The sequence below is a fragment of the Staurois parvus genome, unplaced genomic scaffold (assembly GCF_062004578.1).
Source record: "Staurois parvus isolate SC_StPar_1 unplaced genomic scaffold, SC_StPar_1.0 ptg000564l, whole genome shotgun sequence".
Taxonomy (NCBI): domain Eukaryota; kingdom Metazoa; phylum Chordata; class Amphibia; order Anura; family Ranidae; genus Staurois; species Staurois parvus.
In genome coordinates, this window is record NW_028318360.1 from 3,712,650 (window position 1) to 3,727,354 (window position 14,705).

At 40.2% G+C, this 14,705-nt stretch overlaps 1 protein-coding gene across 1 annotated transcript in view; it reads left to right on the top strand.

Moving 5' to 3' along the window:
* The window catches only part of HTT (huntingtin), a 268,580-nt gene that overhangs the window by 151,258 nt on the left and 102,617 nt on the right, over positions 1 to 14,705 (top strand). The window contains exon 40 of the mRNA XM_089691557.1: positions 10,076 to 10,283. Within this exon, the coding sequence (XP_089547683.1) occupies positions 10,076 to 10,283 (208 nt within the window). The remainder of the gene's footprint in view (positions 1 to 10,075; positions 10,284 to 14,705) is intronic.

Sequence of the window (14,705 nt, forward strand, 5' to 3'; positions counted from 1 at the left end):
AATGGATTTGTAACTACATCTTTCATAGCAGGCTGAGTCCAAAAGCCATCTGTAGACCTCATCTACATAGTCTTTTTTGAGTCTTTATCTTGGGAAGTACAAGTTGGCATCTTGGATTGGCTCTGATCCTTCCCTGCTTCTGTCCTGCCCTTTTCTATGTCTTTTCTGTTTCCTTCTCCTATTAGAGCACTTGTTGAGTAGATGATTTAGATTAGGCAGAAACTAGTCCCTCTATATATTTTTAGAACTCCAGTGCTACAATGCAGCCTTTAGCTTTATTCGTATTTAGGAAAAATACAATTAGCCAGTTAAATATGAAATATTACATAAAAAGTGCATCTGGCATTATTTGAAATAATTAGTTCACGGCTTTTACCCTGTTTTTCATTTGTCTTCTGTCTGGCCCAGTGATGTGTGGGGTTCTCTTCTTGTTTTCACCAGTGATGGAGAATTCTTCCTGCTGCACAGAATGACACCCATGTAGTTAGAGCTTTTGAGTGCCATACTGTGAACCCAGGTCAGCATGGTGATGTAGGGTTGCCGCCTCATACCTTTAAAACCAAATACATGTTAATAACACAGGTTCTGTGGCTGATTAAGGTGTTAATTAGACTCACCTAGAGCCTTATCTGCATTAGCCTCAGAACCTGTGTAAATAATGTGTTTGGTTTTAAAGGAATGAGGTGGCAACCCTATGGTGATGCTCCCCTAGAATGTGTGTCTTTATCAGTTTGGGCTCTTAGAAAGTAGGTTGAATGGTATTGAACTGCATTCATCCTGAAAGAAAACCAGCGATGGACTACGGCAAGGATTGTCTGCATGGGACAGTGCTACAGGGACAGATTGTTTAAATTGTTTAACCCATACAGGACTGATAGGGAGCCTTCACATGCAGGAGGGAGGAGCCTGACCATGGCGTTGAGGAAGAGCTCGATGTGAGAGCTCTCGGCTAACCAGCTAAACCTGTCCCATCGAAGTGCCCTGCCAAAAAGAAAAATGCCCATAAACTCAAAGTGAGACCTACCTGTGAGAGAGGGGTCTCGCTGGAGGAGTGGGGGCCCAAGGAGAGCTGCGGAGAGGAGGTCGCGGGTACAAGCCAGCGGGAGAAGTGGAGCATAGCAAGCGATAACCACCCAGTCGGGACGGCAGTGATTCCGCTCCGGCGCAGTGAGTTGCCTGGAGCTCGGAGGGCGCTGGGACGGCCACGTGACCCACCGTAAGGGAGCACGGGGAGGAGGAGAAGCTGGCCGGCGTTCTCAGGCAGAAGGAGATGCCGGATCTCCCCTCGTGTACCCAGGACAGTAATGGGAGAAACATAGGAGTCAGTGGGCAGAATCCCCCCTAAAGCAAACAGTGTTCCAAGTGGAGGGGCTGTCAGAAAATAACAGCCCCCAGAAGAAAGGACTTGAAGCCGCATCACACAGAAGAGAACAGAGAAGATGACAAGAGGGTGAGTGAGAGCGGCAAATAGAATTGAATAGATATATAAAAAAAGAACTGAACTGAATTGTGTTTTAAAATCAAAGGGGGGGTTCACCTAGGTTGGTCTAAAGGAAAAGGAGGACAAAATAAAACAATCTAATGACCCTGAAGAAATAGAGCCTGGTAGAGGGGAGATAGAAAAAGGAAAAACTAAGGACTGAAATTATTGGAAAACTTAAAAGTGATAAAAGTGACAATAAGGAATAAAAAAAAAAAAGTGAATCCCCCAGTGCTTGGATAAATTGAAATAGCTCTCGACGATATGAAAAACAAAGTGTCTAAAGGAGGTGGGCCCAAGGGTTCCCTAACAGGTACGATTAAAAAATATATACCCTCACAGGAGACTCTGACCCCAGAAAGACAACAGGGAATAAGTGAAAGGAGTGAGCTGGAAAACAGTATGGAAGAATGTCCTAGACAATCCCTGGGAATAGCTAATAGCAGTCAACAAACGAAAGAAGAAGCGGAGGTGGAAGAACAAGAGAGCTATTTGCAAATGCCAACTAAAAAAAAAATGGCAGAAATGTTTAAAGGTCTTGAAAAATCAATAAAACAAGAAATAGAGATAATACAGAAAGATCTGGGGCAAATATTATCAAGAGTGGAGGAGACTGAGGGAAAAGTGGATAAACATGCCCAAATTATCCAGAAATGAGAAAAACGGATGATAGAAATGAGAAAAGAACAAAGAAACCTGCTATATACAGTTGTGGCCAAAATTATTCAACCCCCACTGAAATTGAGTGTTTTGGCCAGTTTGACATTGCTTTTGATCATTCAGTCATCTTGCTTACATTTACATTAAAGAGGCACTTGTAGGTCAGACAAATATAACATAACAGTTATAATGAAATAACCACAAATGTCTTTTCTGTGCTCACAGCATTATCAGTTTTATTCAACCCCCAAGTGACATTCAATCTTAGTACTTAGTACAGCATCCTTTTACAGTTATAACAGCTTTTAAACGTGAAGCATAGCTTGACACAAGTGTCTTGCAGCGATCTACGGGTATCTTCGCCCATTCTTCATGGGCAAAGGCCTCCAGTTCAGTCACATTCTTAGGCTTGCGCACTGCAACTGCTTTCTTTAAGTCCCACCAGAGGTTCTCAATCGGATTTAAGTCTGGTGACTGCGATGGCCACTCCAAAATGTTCCAGCCTTTCCTCTGCAACCATGCTCTAGTGGACTTGGAGGTATGCTTGGGATCATTGTCCTGTTGAAAGGTCCAACGTCTCCCAAGCCTCAGGTGTGTGACGGACTGCATCACGTTTCCATCCAATATCTCCTGGTACTGAAGAGAATTCATGGTACCTTGCACACGCTGAAGCTTCCCTGTACCTGCAGAAGCAAAACAGCCCCAAAGCATGATTGACCCTCCACCATGCTTCACAGTAGGCAAGGTGTTCTTTTCATCATAGGCCTTGTTCTTCCTCCTCCAAACATAGCGTTGATCCATGGGCCCAAACAGTTCTAATTTTGTTTCATCAGTCCACAGAACACTATCCCACAACTTTTGTGGTTTGTCCACATGGCTTTTGGCATACTGCAGTCGACTCTTCTTATTCTTTGGAGACAGCAAGGGGGTACGCCTGGGAGTTCTGGCACGGAGGCCTTCATTACGCAGTGTGCGTCTTATTGTCTGGGCTGAAACTTCTGTACCCACATCTGACAAATCTTTTCTCAGTTCCTCAGCAGTCACACGGGGACTTCTCTCCACTCTACGCTTCAGGTAGCGCACAGCAGTCGAAGTCAGCATCTTCTTTCTGCCACGACCAGGTAGCGTTTCAACAGTGCCCTTTGCCTTGAATTTGCGAATGATGCTTCCTAAGGTGTCTCTTGGTATGTTTAACATCTTTGCAATCTTCTTATAGCCATTGCCCTTCCTGTGAAGAGAAATCACCTCTTCTCTTGTCTTCCTGGACCATTCTCTTGCCTTCACCATGTTTGTAACCACACCAGTAAATGTCTAGAAGGAGCTGAGTATCACAGTCATTTTAAAGCTGCCTAATTGGTGCTTATTATGCTTGATTGCTGCTCGGTGACATCCACAGGTGTTTTCAATACCTGATGGAAAGCACCTGTATGAACCTCTGTTCTTCAGAGTGGTAGTCTTTAAGGGGTTGAATAATTGTGGCAATGAAGAAACCACATAAGAACCATTTACTACTGTATTACATAAACAATTGATGTCATTTTAGTTGCATTTGGGTAGTTACAACGTCCTTGTAGGATTTGATTCTGAATACAATTCCAAATGTACACTATAGTCCCTAAACCCCTTTACAGCATTGGGGGTTGAATAATTTTGGCCACAACTGTAAAATAGAAGATCAAGAAAATAGGGATAGGAGATGTAACCTAAGGATATGAGGAGTTCCAGAGATCTCACAAGGAGAGGATTTAACGGGTATAATAAGTAAATTGCGGAACACTATAATGGACAAACCCACATCAGAGACCCTTAAAATGGACAGAGTATAAAGAATAAGAAAACATCAACAAGAAAGGGGTAAAGACAAACCGAGAGATGTAATTGTGCAATTTCATAATTATCGGGATAAAGAAGAGATCTGGAAAATGATAAAAGGAAGAACCGCTATAAAATATGGAGAAATAAATGTCCAGATGTTTGCTGATTTAGCAGCTGAAACATTGACAAGAAGGAGATCTCTGAAACCATTATTAGAGCTGATGAGGAAGCAGAATGTTCAATACAGATGAGGCTTCCCGGCGTGTTTAATCGGATGGAAAAACTGGTGTTCAGCAAGATTAAGATATCCGGAAGATATGAGAGACTTTTGTGAGAGACTTGATTTGCAGAAAATAGAGATACCTGGGTGTAAAGAAGGAGAGACATGGGCCATAGAAAAAGTGGGTTGGCAGGTAGCTAGAAGGAGGAATAGAGAGTAGAGAAGATAGGAGGGGGGGGGGAGGGGGAGGAAAGAGATAATTAATTTTTTTTTTTTTTTTTTTGTTATCTTTCCTCCCTCTCCATGGTTTCCCCTCCAACCCTTCCACTCGGTTAGGTTGTTGGAGACTTATTACCGTTCTTTAGAGATTGGCAGGACATAGAGGAGGATAGGTAGCTGGTGAAACCTTAAAGTTGAATCAAAAGTGGGGTTAGGACCACAAATGATTTGTAGGCAAAAAGGTAGCCTAAGGGATGGGAAGGGTAATGGGAGGGGTGGGAGAAGGGTAGTGGGAGGTAACGGGGGAGGGGATGGGGTGTGGGTAGGTAGATTTAGTCTTTGCAATACAGTAGGAGATATAGTAGTATGAAGTAGTCCTAGAGGACGAAGGGGAAGAAACGCACATGAGAGGAGGAGCGAAGGGGTGGAGGAGAGGAGAGTAAGGGAAGAATGGAAGAGATACATTTTGTAACTTATAATGTTAATGGATTAAACAGCCCAGGGAAAAGATTCAGGATATTTAAAGAGCATCAGCATAGATTGTCTTTAGTGGTTTTCTTGCAGGAGACACATTTGGGGAGAGAAATTCGAAATTAAATTCTAGATAATATCCATTATGGTTTTATGCAGATTCCCCAATTAGAAGAGCTAAGGGAGTGGCAATAGGATTCGTGAAAAATATAAGGTTTGAGTTGGAGGACAGATTCGTAGTTCCTGAAGGGAGATTTCTGTTTTTAAAGGGAAGATTACAAGAAATAGATTGTACATCCCAAGATGTTCCTCCAAGAACTTATATAAATTAAACTATATCCCATTGTTAAATGAGATCAAGGATGAACTACGGAAATTAGGAGGGGAACCCCGTCATGGATAGGTCGTATAAATCTGATAAAAATGGTGCATGTTCCAAATATTTTATATAAATTTCAAATGATACCAATTAAACTACCAGAAGTATACTTCAGAATAATTAAAAAAATAAGATATTTGGAGGAATAAAAAAAAAACGAAAATAAGTCATGAAATTTTATGTAGAAATAAAGAGAAAGGCGGACTGGGAGTACCAGATTTAAAAAGATATTATAACTCGGTAATAATGGCGAGAATATATGACTGGACACATAATGCAAACGGGAAAAGCTGGGTTAAGATCGAAAATATATTAAGTAATACCAATTTAAGCAGAATTGTGTGGTTGCCCACAAAATATCGAGAATTAGCAGATGGTACAAGTTCGTGCACATTAAATGTTTTGAGAGTTTGGGATATATTGCACAGACAGATGGGATGGGAATTTAATTCACTGTTAATGCCTTTAGGGTCCACAGATTTTTTCTCCCCGGGTAAAGAAGGTATCACAGGGAAGTGGATTAAGAAGGAGGATGCACAATTAAGGGATATAATGGTGGGGGAGGAAATGGGTTCACTTAAGGAATCGAAAAAAAAGGGAGAAGTTTTCACGAGACTGGATGAGTGGCGTTATTTTCAATTAAAACACTTTACAGGGAAGCTTCCAAAACCTCTAAGAACAAGAGAGGATTGGAATCCCTTTGAGCATTTATTAGACACACGGGGAAATGGGAAACACGGAACTTCTAAAATATATACGATTTTCACTGAAATAGACACAGATATAAGGCCACCATATATAGAAAAATGGGAACGGGATATAGGTGTAATAATAGATGTGGAAAAACAGAGGAAAATGTATAGATTAATCCATGAAAATGTAAATATGCAGGAGGTGGAAATGAACTACAAATGTATGGCAGGATGGTATATTACACCGAGTGTGGCACATAGATTGAGCAGAGATAATTCACCTTTGTGTTGGCGGGGATGTGGAGGTAGAGGCACTATGTATCACATATGGTGGGAGTGCCCGAAAATACAGGAGTATTGGGAGAAAATAGTGAACTTGATTCAGAAAATTAAGGGTCTGACATTATATTAGACCCAGAGACTTGCCTTTTTCACAGTACCAAGCTTTCAGTCAAAAAATATAAAAAATCTGGTGTATTGTAAAATATGAATGCAGCAAAGGGTTTGATACCCAAGTTCTGTAGGAGACAGGAGGTGCCGAAAATAAAAGATTGGGTTGAAAGAGTAGATCAAATATGTAAAATGGAGGAACTTTACCATATGAATCAATATATAAGATGGAGAGGTATCATATAAGATGGAATAAATGGGAGGAATTTAAAAAGTCAAAGTTAAAAATAGAGTTTATGGGGGACTAATATAAAATATTATGGTTACACTTTCTTCTTCTCTTTTAAGGATGAGGGTCTCCAGAAAGAAACAAAATGCAGAGCGGAGGGGTGGGGAGCCGGTCGGGGGGGGGGGGGATGGGTGGTTTTTTTTTAGGCAGGAGGTTGGGGGGGGGGGAGAAAAGTAGATATGTCAAAGGTATTAAAATTGTGTCAATATCAATGTTTTAAAAGAGTATGTTTGTACAATTTATATATTTGAAAAAAATCTATAAATATTTAAATTAAAAAAAAAAACCCCATACAAGACTACTTAATAAAAAAAGAACCCACTACAGTAGGGCCTTAAAATCTCTCAATCCTGTTTTGAAGTAGTAGGGGGTTGTGATTCAGGTATACCAGGAATTCAGATAATTGGTTTACGGATGTGCTACAAATATAAATCCAAGTAGCTTTATGATTCAGTGGAGGGGCCACAATCCTTCTGTACTCTCCTGGTTGAGTGGGCGCTGTCTGAGTTGTCTGTCTGCAGGTGCAATCAGACAGTACTGGGCAAAGGTTAGAATTTCTCATTAGATTGGATTTCAAAAGTAGAAAAATACGTTTTAGCCCAAGAGAAAACTAATACATGGGGGATCCACTATTCATTTCCTTTAAAGGAAACATTTACTAAGGAGGATAAAAGGCTGCTATTGCTGACCTGCTTCTAAAAATGCTAAATGCCTGGCTTTGGTATTTTTGGAACCACTGACATAGAACAATGATGCAACAAGTCAGAGGAAAGTCAGAACTCTTATGCATACAAAATCTGGGTCTGTCACTGAAATTACTGGGGCTTCTGAATCAGATTGAGAGTCAGGAAATTAGCATTTTGTGAAGGTCAGCAATGACACCCTGCATATTTCTTTTTAGAGCTGCAGTTTAGCTTCGGACCAGAAGATGGGGCACAAGGTCTACTAAATGAGTCTAATACTGTTGATTGCACTTATATAATCATGTTTGACACAGAAATTGTGTGAGATCTGATTTAGTTATCAATGTTTTTTCAAAGCATTCACTTGGATGGACCAGCTCTAAATATTTTGCTTTCAAACTGTACCTAATAATGCCCAGTCTTGTGCAATGATTGACGGTCCAGATATGTTATGTTGGACTCTGGATATCAAACTTTCTTCTATTAATGTATACACCCATATGAAAGAAACATATATTTGAAATATACTTTTAAAATATGCTTCCCAAAATATATTGACATATATATGAAATACTACAACTTTGGCCATTATATATATATATATATATATATATATATATATATATATATATATATATATATATATATAAAAATATATTGAATATGGCCAAAATTGTAGTATTTCAAATATATGTCAATATATTTGGGAAGAATATTTCAAATATATTTTTCTTCCGTATGGGCAGTGCTTTGAAAAAGATTTTCCTCATTTTGTCACGTTACAACCGAAAACGTAAATGTATTTTATTGTGATTTTATGTGATAGACCAACACAAAGTGGCACATAATTGTGAAGTGGAAAGAAAATGATAAATGGTTTTCAACATTTTTTACAAATATCTGAAAAGTGTGGCATGCATTTGTATTCAGCCCCCTTTATTCTGATACCCCTAACTAAAATCTAGTGGAACCAATTGCCTTCAGAAGTCACCTAATTAGTAAATAGAGTCCACTTGTGTGTAATTTAATCTCAATATAAATACAGCTGTTCTGTGAAGCCCTTAGAGGTTTGTTAGAGAACATTAGTGAACAAACAGCATCACGAAGGCCAAGAAACACACCAGACAGGTCAGGGATAATGTTGTGGAGAAGTTTAAAGCAGGGTTAGGTTATAAAACAAAAATCCCAAACTTTAAACATCTCATAGAGCCTTGTTCAATCCATCATCCAAAAAAGGAAAGAGTATGGCACAACTGCAAACCTACCAAGACATGGCTGTCAACCTCAATTGACAGGCCGGGCAAGGAGAGTATTAATCAGAGAAGTAGCCAAGAGACCCATGGTAACTGGAGGAGCTGCAGAGATGTGCAGCTCAGGTGGGAGAATCTGTCCACAGGACAACTATTAGTTGCGCACTCCACAAATCTGGCCTTTATGGAAGAGAAGAAGAAAGCCATTGTTGAAAGAAAGCCATAAGAAGTTCCATTTACAGTTTGTGGGAAGGACACAGCAAACATGTGGAAGAAGGTGCTCTGGTCAGATGAGACCAATATTTAACTTTTTGGCCTAAAAGCAAAATGCTATGTATGGCAGAAAACAAACACTTCACATCACCCTGAACACATCATCCCCAACGTGAAACATGGTGGCAGCATCATGATATGGAGATACTTTTCTTCAGCAGGGACAGGGAAGCTGGTCAGAGTTGATTTGAAGATGGATGGAGCCAAATACAGGTCAACCTTAGAGGAAGATCTGTTAGAGTCTGCAGAAGACTTGAGACTGGGGTGGAGGTTCACCTTCCAGCAGGACAACGACCCTAAACATACAGCCAGAGCTACAATCGAATGGTTTAGATCAAAGCATATTCATGTGTTAGAATGGTCCAGTCAAAGTCCAGACCTAAATCCAATTGAGAATCTGTTGCAAGACTTGAAAATTGCTGTTCACAGACGTTCTCCATCCTGTCTGACAGAGCTTGAGCTATTTTTCAAAGAAGAATGGGCAAAACTTTCACTCTCTAGATGTGCAAAGCTGGTAGAGACATCCCCAAAAAGACTTGCAGCTGTAATTGCAGCGAAAGGTGGATCTACAAAGTATTCACTCAGGGGGGCTGAATACAAATGCACGCCACACTTTTCACATATTTGTACAAATTGTTGAAAACCGTTTATCATTTCCCTTCCACTTCACAATTATTTGCCACTTTGTGTTGTTCTATCACATAAAATCCCCGTAACATACTTTTACATTTTTGGTTGTAACATTACAAGATGTGGAAAATTTCTAAGGGTATGAATACTTTTTGCAAGGCACTGTATCTATTGCAGACAGCTGATTACTGTCAGTTTTCTGGTTTGATTTCATTTCCTCTGATACAACTCTTCCTGGTATGATCAGTGTTGTTAAATCTAGTATTTAGATAATATGGATTACAATTGTGATATATTAGTTTTGTATTTGTACTGATACTCTATTTTTGCTAGATACAGCAGACCTTAACCTGACAGTTTCTTATATGTTTTGTATACTCTATTGTTATTGAAAGAGCTCCCAGGTCTGCATATTTGATGTGGGCATTATGAGGGGAAACCACCCTGCTTGGTGTATATTATGTAGAATGTGGGGGATAGGTGAGGAGCACCTGAAATTTTCAGCTATGTGGGAACAGGGCTGGGCATTGTAGCAGGAAGACCTAATTTTTACAAGGCTGGCAACTACCTATTATTAAAATACCACTTTCCAGTGTTTTCATGCTGCTGTTTTGTCATTTGCAGGAACATTCCGAAGAATAACTAATGCAGCTACACGACTTTTCAAGGGAGATGGTGACAGTGGGAACTACTACACTTTGGAGAGCCTTAGTGACCTTGTAGAATCCATGTTTCCAACGCACCCTTCCCTAGTGCTGCTGTGGTGCCAGTTCCTGCTGCTCATAGACTACACCAACTACAACTGGTGGTCCGAAGTACATCAGACGCTCAAGTAAGGCGACACTACTCTTTACTACTTTATTTTTAATAAAAAAAAATACTGTTTTCTAGTTTTGCCTTTTATGGATTTCAGAGTGATGTTTTGGTGTCTTAAAGTACGTTTAACCCTCCTGAAAAACTAACATAACTTCTGTTCAGGATTTTGTTTGGGCAGGAAGATTACTGTTCTGTTTTTGACAAAACCTACTTCTTACTCTTTTCAAAATCATCATGCCATGCACAGTGCTACAGCTATGTGTGGCTTCTGGTTTAGATTGGATTTGAATAAAGTAAAATTAATTCTTTTTATTTAAACTGGAAGAGGATTTGATGTATGAAGCAGAGACTTGGGCTACTTTCACACTGATCCTCTGCAAAAACACTTCTGCATTTTTACTGCTTTTGCAGTGCAGTTTTTACAGGACATGTGACTCAAAAAAAGCGCCAAAAATGCGCCTTTTTTTTTTATGAATTTTTGCCATGTTTTTGATTGATTTCAATGGGGAGGTGCATTTTTGGTGCACTTTTGGTTACGCATTTTATTTATTGCAGGTATTTACTTAGCGCTGTCAATTTACATAGCATTTTACATGTATGTATATATAAATACTTGTAGGCAGCAGCAGGAGTGTCTATCCAGAGTGACAAACACTTCTACTTAGGATTCATTCAGATGGTCATTGACCTCTGTTCTTTATTGCGTATACCACAAACTGTGTGCAAGCAGTCTATAAAGGTGGGTGCAGACCCAGCAGCTGCACAGACACGGCCACATGTCAGACACTGCCTGTGTTCAGATCTGTGCCTTAGCTCCTATATGCATGTCAGATTTTGTCATGCAACTGTATCCATGCAGCTTCTGTGTCTGCATTCACCTCTATAGGCTGTATTGTCAACCTAGTACATGTCAGGGCTTATTGTGGCAGGACCACAAGGTAAAAACCGAGAAAGAGAATCCTGCTTCTGGTTTGAGTTATAGTAACAGCATCGGTTTCAACTAACAATGGTTCTTGCAGCAGGAGCATTGCCAAATTTCTATTTTACATTTCCACGGTTCTAAGCCCACAAAGATAAGTGACAAATGGAAAAAAAAGGCAGAATATGAGTAGGTTTAATGAAGGGTGCACTGCGCTGATACGGAGCGTTCCCCTGGCTTAGGGGAGAAATATGCTCGGCGTTTACCAACAAAACTCAACTTTGTCGGATTACCTGGAATGCTTGGTTACTATGCAAGTAATATGTCCTTGAATTTTTATTCATAAACTGAATCCGCTATCTTCATTGTCTTTTTGGCTTTTGTTCTCGGTCTTAAAGTGGTAGTAAGGTCTAGGAAAAAAACATATCTGGTTTCCTGCAAGTGACAAGTATGCATTGCATAGTAGCACATTTTGAAAGATGTGCCTGAAATTGAAGCCCTCCAGCAGTGCACTGTCATTGCTGACGGTGCTTCCATCTTCATTCAGTCTTCCTTCCAGGCTGGCAGGCTCCTGCCGTTTGAATGGCCGAGCCTTGATGACGTCATTTCTGTGTATGTGCACAGGATCCATGATTGTGGCACAGCGCTCTGAAGGGACAACATACTCATACTCGCCAGCTTCAGAAATAATGACTATCTCCTAGACCGTGCACGTTTCGGAGTTATTCCTTGTACCTACAGGCAAGCTTTATTATAGGGTTAACTGTAGATATAAGTCACCAAGCTGTGTTCAATACCACTTTAAATGGTCATCTTCCATCTGAATATGACATTTTAGAGATCATGGAATTCTTTCTTTCACCCACACTGAGTTTTACTGGGAGGTTAAGATGTATATTTCACCTTCACCTCCCCCTGTTTGACATTGCAACCATTCAAATACAATGATGTTCTAAGGACACATTGATTTGATTTACTAAAGCTGGAGAGTGGAAATCTGTTGCAGCTCTGCATAGAAACCAATTGGCTTCCAGGCACTTCTGCCCCTAATTTGGCACTCTCCAGTTTTAGTAAATCAACCCCAATGTGTCTGAGTGGCTGCTCTTATGTTTAGCTCATCTAATACTGAGCGTAGGATGGTGGGCCTATTCTTCTTAGGAGGGATATGTGCATGGTAGGCGTCGTAACTATAGTCTTAAGGTGTTATATGAATAGTTTGTCTATGGACAAAACTTTATTTTTAGTTTTGAGTAGAATAGGCAATGGTTAGAAACTTTGTAATGTGTTTTTGGTCTCTGTCCACTTGGAAAGCTTTCTCCTTGTTTCCTTTCCTGGAGATACAACCAGAAGTAAAAGAGAGAATTTTCAAAGAGAGTTGCAGTTGGAACTATTGTTACCATTGGAAGCTTTCTCTTTATCTCTGTTCAGTGATGACTGTAGAATTTTGGATTTCCCATAATTTTCTGTACTTTCTGCATCATGGGTCTTCGGGACAAGTATAGAGGGTGAATCTCCATAGCTAGGACACCGCAATAATGTCTGACTACTTGTCTGGCACTTAACCCGTCACCACTACACCTATCTAAAACTGGAAAACATTTTGTTTCAGCCATTTATAAAAGAAGACTGACACAGGAGTGTTTACTGCACACTATGATCTCTGTTTAATGAGTAATTGATACAGAGCATATTATGTGGACTGTGGTGTTTCATAAAGTAAAGCTGCAGTAGAGGCCAATCACATGGCTTAGAAAAGTCATGTGACCAAGCTGTCCTTCACTGCTGCTTTCAGCACCTCCTGTGAGACCAGAAAGAGTGGGCGGGGCTGCAGCTGGAACAGCACTTGATTGGTGAAAGGACTTTGGGATGGGGTGGGGGAGAGTAAGGAGTTTTGTACCTTTTAATGAAGGGAATGCATTAGGGTAAAAAAGCATTTGACTTTAGAACCACTTTAAAGCATTAATTAGCTACCTTTAGATCATACTGGAGCTTTATAAATTGGTTCCTAAGCCTTTTCATCAGATTTGTGGGACTTTCTGTCTTTTTCTCTTTGGTTACTTGTCTGAATAACATAAGTTAAATTGGTGAATGGCATAATTAGGAAGCATTGTCATTTAACACAACCCTTGTTAGCGGAGGAGGAGGAACACTAGTACATGGCATTTTGCACACAAATGGAATATGACATGCTTTTTTATAAATACAGTGTTTACTCCTACACAGTTATCACCCAAAGTACAATTCGTTCCACCAATTTATACATAATTACTCGGTCACATATAATTAATTGGGAAGCGTTGTGTTATTAAGTCTTTGCTGCTATGGTTACCACCTTTCACCTAATGTGCAGCCGGTTATTCATTGTCAGGAGACACTTTGTATAATTCAGCAGTTTCTCCAGTTGGTCTTGTGGAAGTGCGGCTGATCCTCCTGGAGCAATGTGTAGATTATTTTTGTTTATCTTGGTTCATTTTGTTTTTAAAGAGGAACTTTTAGCGACTTCGGTAGGGGGGTGAAAGTCACTTTAACCTCTTTCGAGTAATTGAGACAAGGAGCATCTGAAGAAGTCTTCTGATTTACCAATAGATGTACTTTATCTAATCTTTTTTTAAAGTGAACCTCTGCTCAGCCCACTTTAATGCTGGACCTGTACACTTCTCCCTTGCTCATTGCCATTTGTGTGCAGCACAGTTGTTAATCATGGCAAGTTTTATCCTCACAAAGTCTGTTAGGCCCCTTTCACATGGGCCAGATCTGGTTTTGCTCAGCGGGGGATCTGCCCATTGAACTCCTGCTGAGCTGAGTGGAGCAACCAGATGAAGGTACATTTCTTTTCCACTTATGCCGAGTGGACATGGACACAGCATGCTCTCCTGTATGGGCAGTCGAATGTAAATGGACCAGCTATCTGTTTACACATGACTGGCCTCCGTATTGATCTGGCCAGGCGAAGGAGAATGGATCCAGCTTCCGTTTTAGTTTTTGCCGGATTGGAGGTAGCCAGGTGTAAACGGAAAGTGTAAACGGGCAGTTCACATACAGCTGACCATAGAGGAGATTGGAGGGTCCAATCAAGTCCGCCTGAGAAACAGACAGGTAGATTTGACTGGACTGCCTGTTTGAAAGGGGCCTTAAAGTAGAACTTTAGTCAGAAAAGTCTTGCTAGATCACTTCAGGCTGGCTCCTTTTGCAGGTATAGCTATGTAAAACATTAAAAATAAGTGCCTAACATGTTTAAAATCCAGTAATACACAGTCTTGCCATGCTCTGCACATGCTCAGTTGCTATCTATTTTAAGGCATTTTAGACACTGGACTGTCAGAAGATCAGCCTCTACAAATTCAGCACAAAGTTTAAAGCGTAACTAAACCTATCGATTTAACAGCTTAAAAAAAAAAAAGTTACATTCCCGACATGCCAGGAATGCTGTCACATTTGCTTGTGCTCTTAAAACCATCAAACCATCAAATGACTGGTGTTATAACTGATCATATGTGCAGCACCATGGCAGTTGCAGAT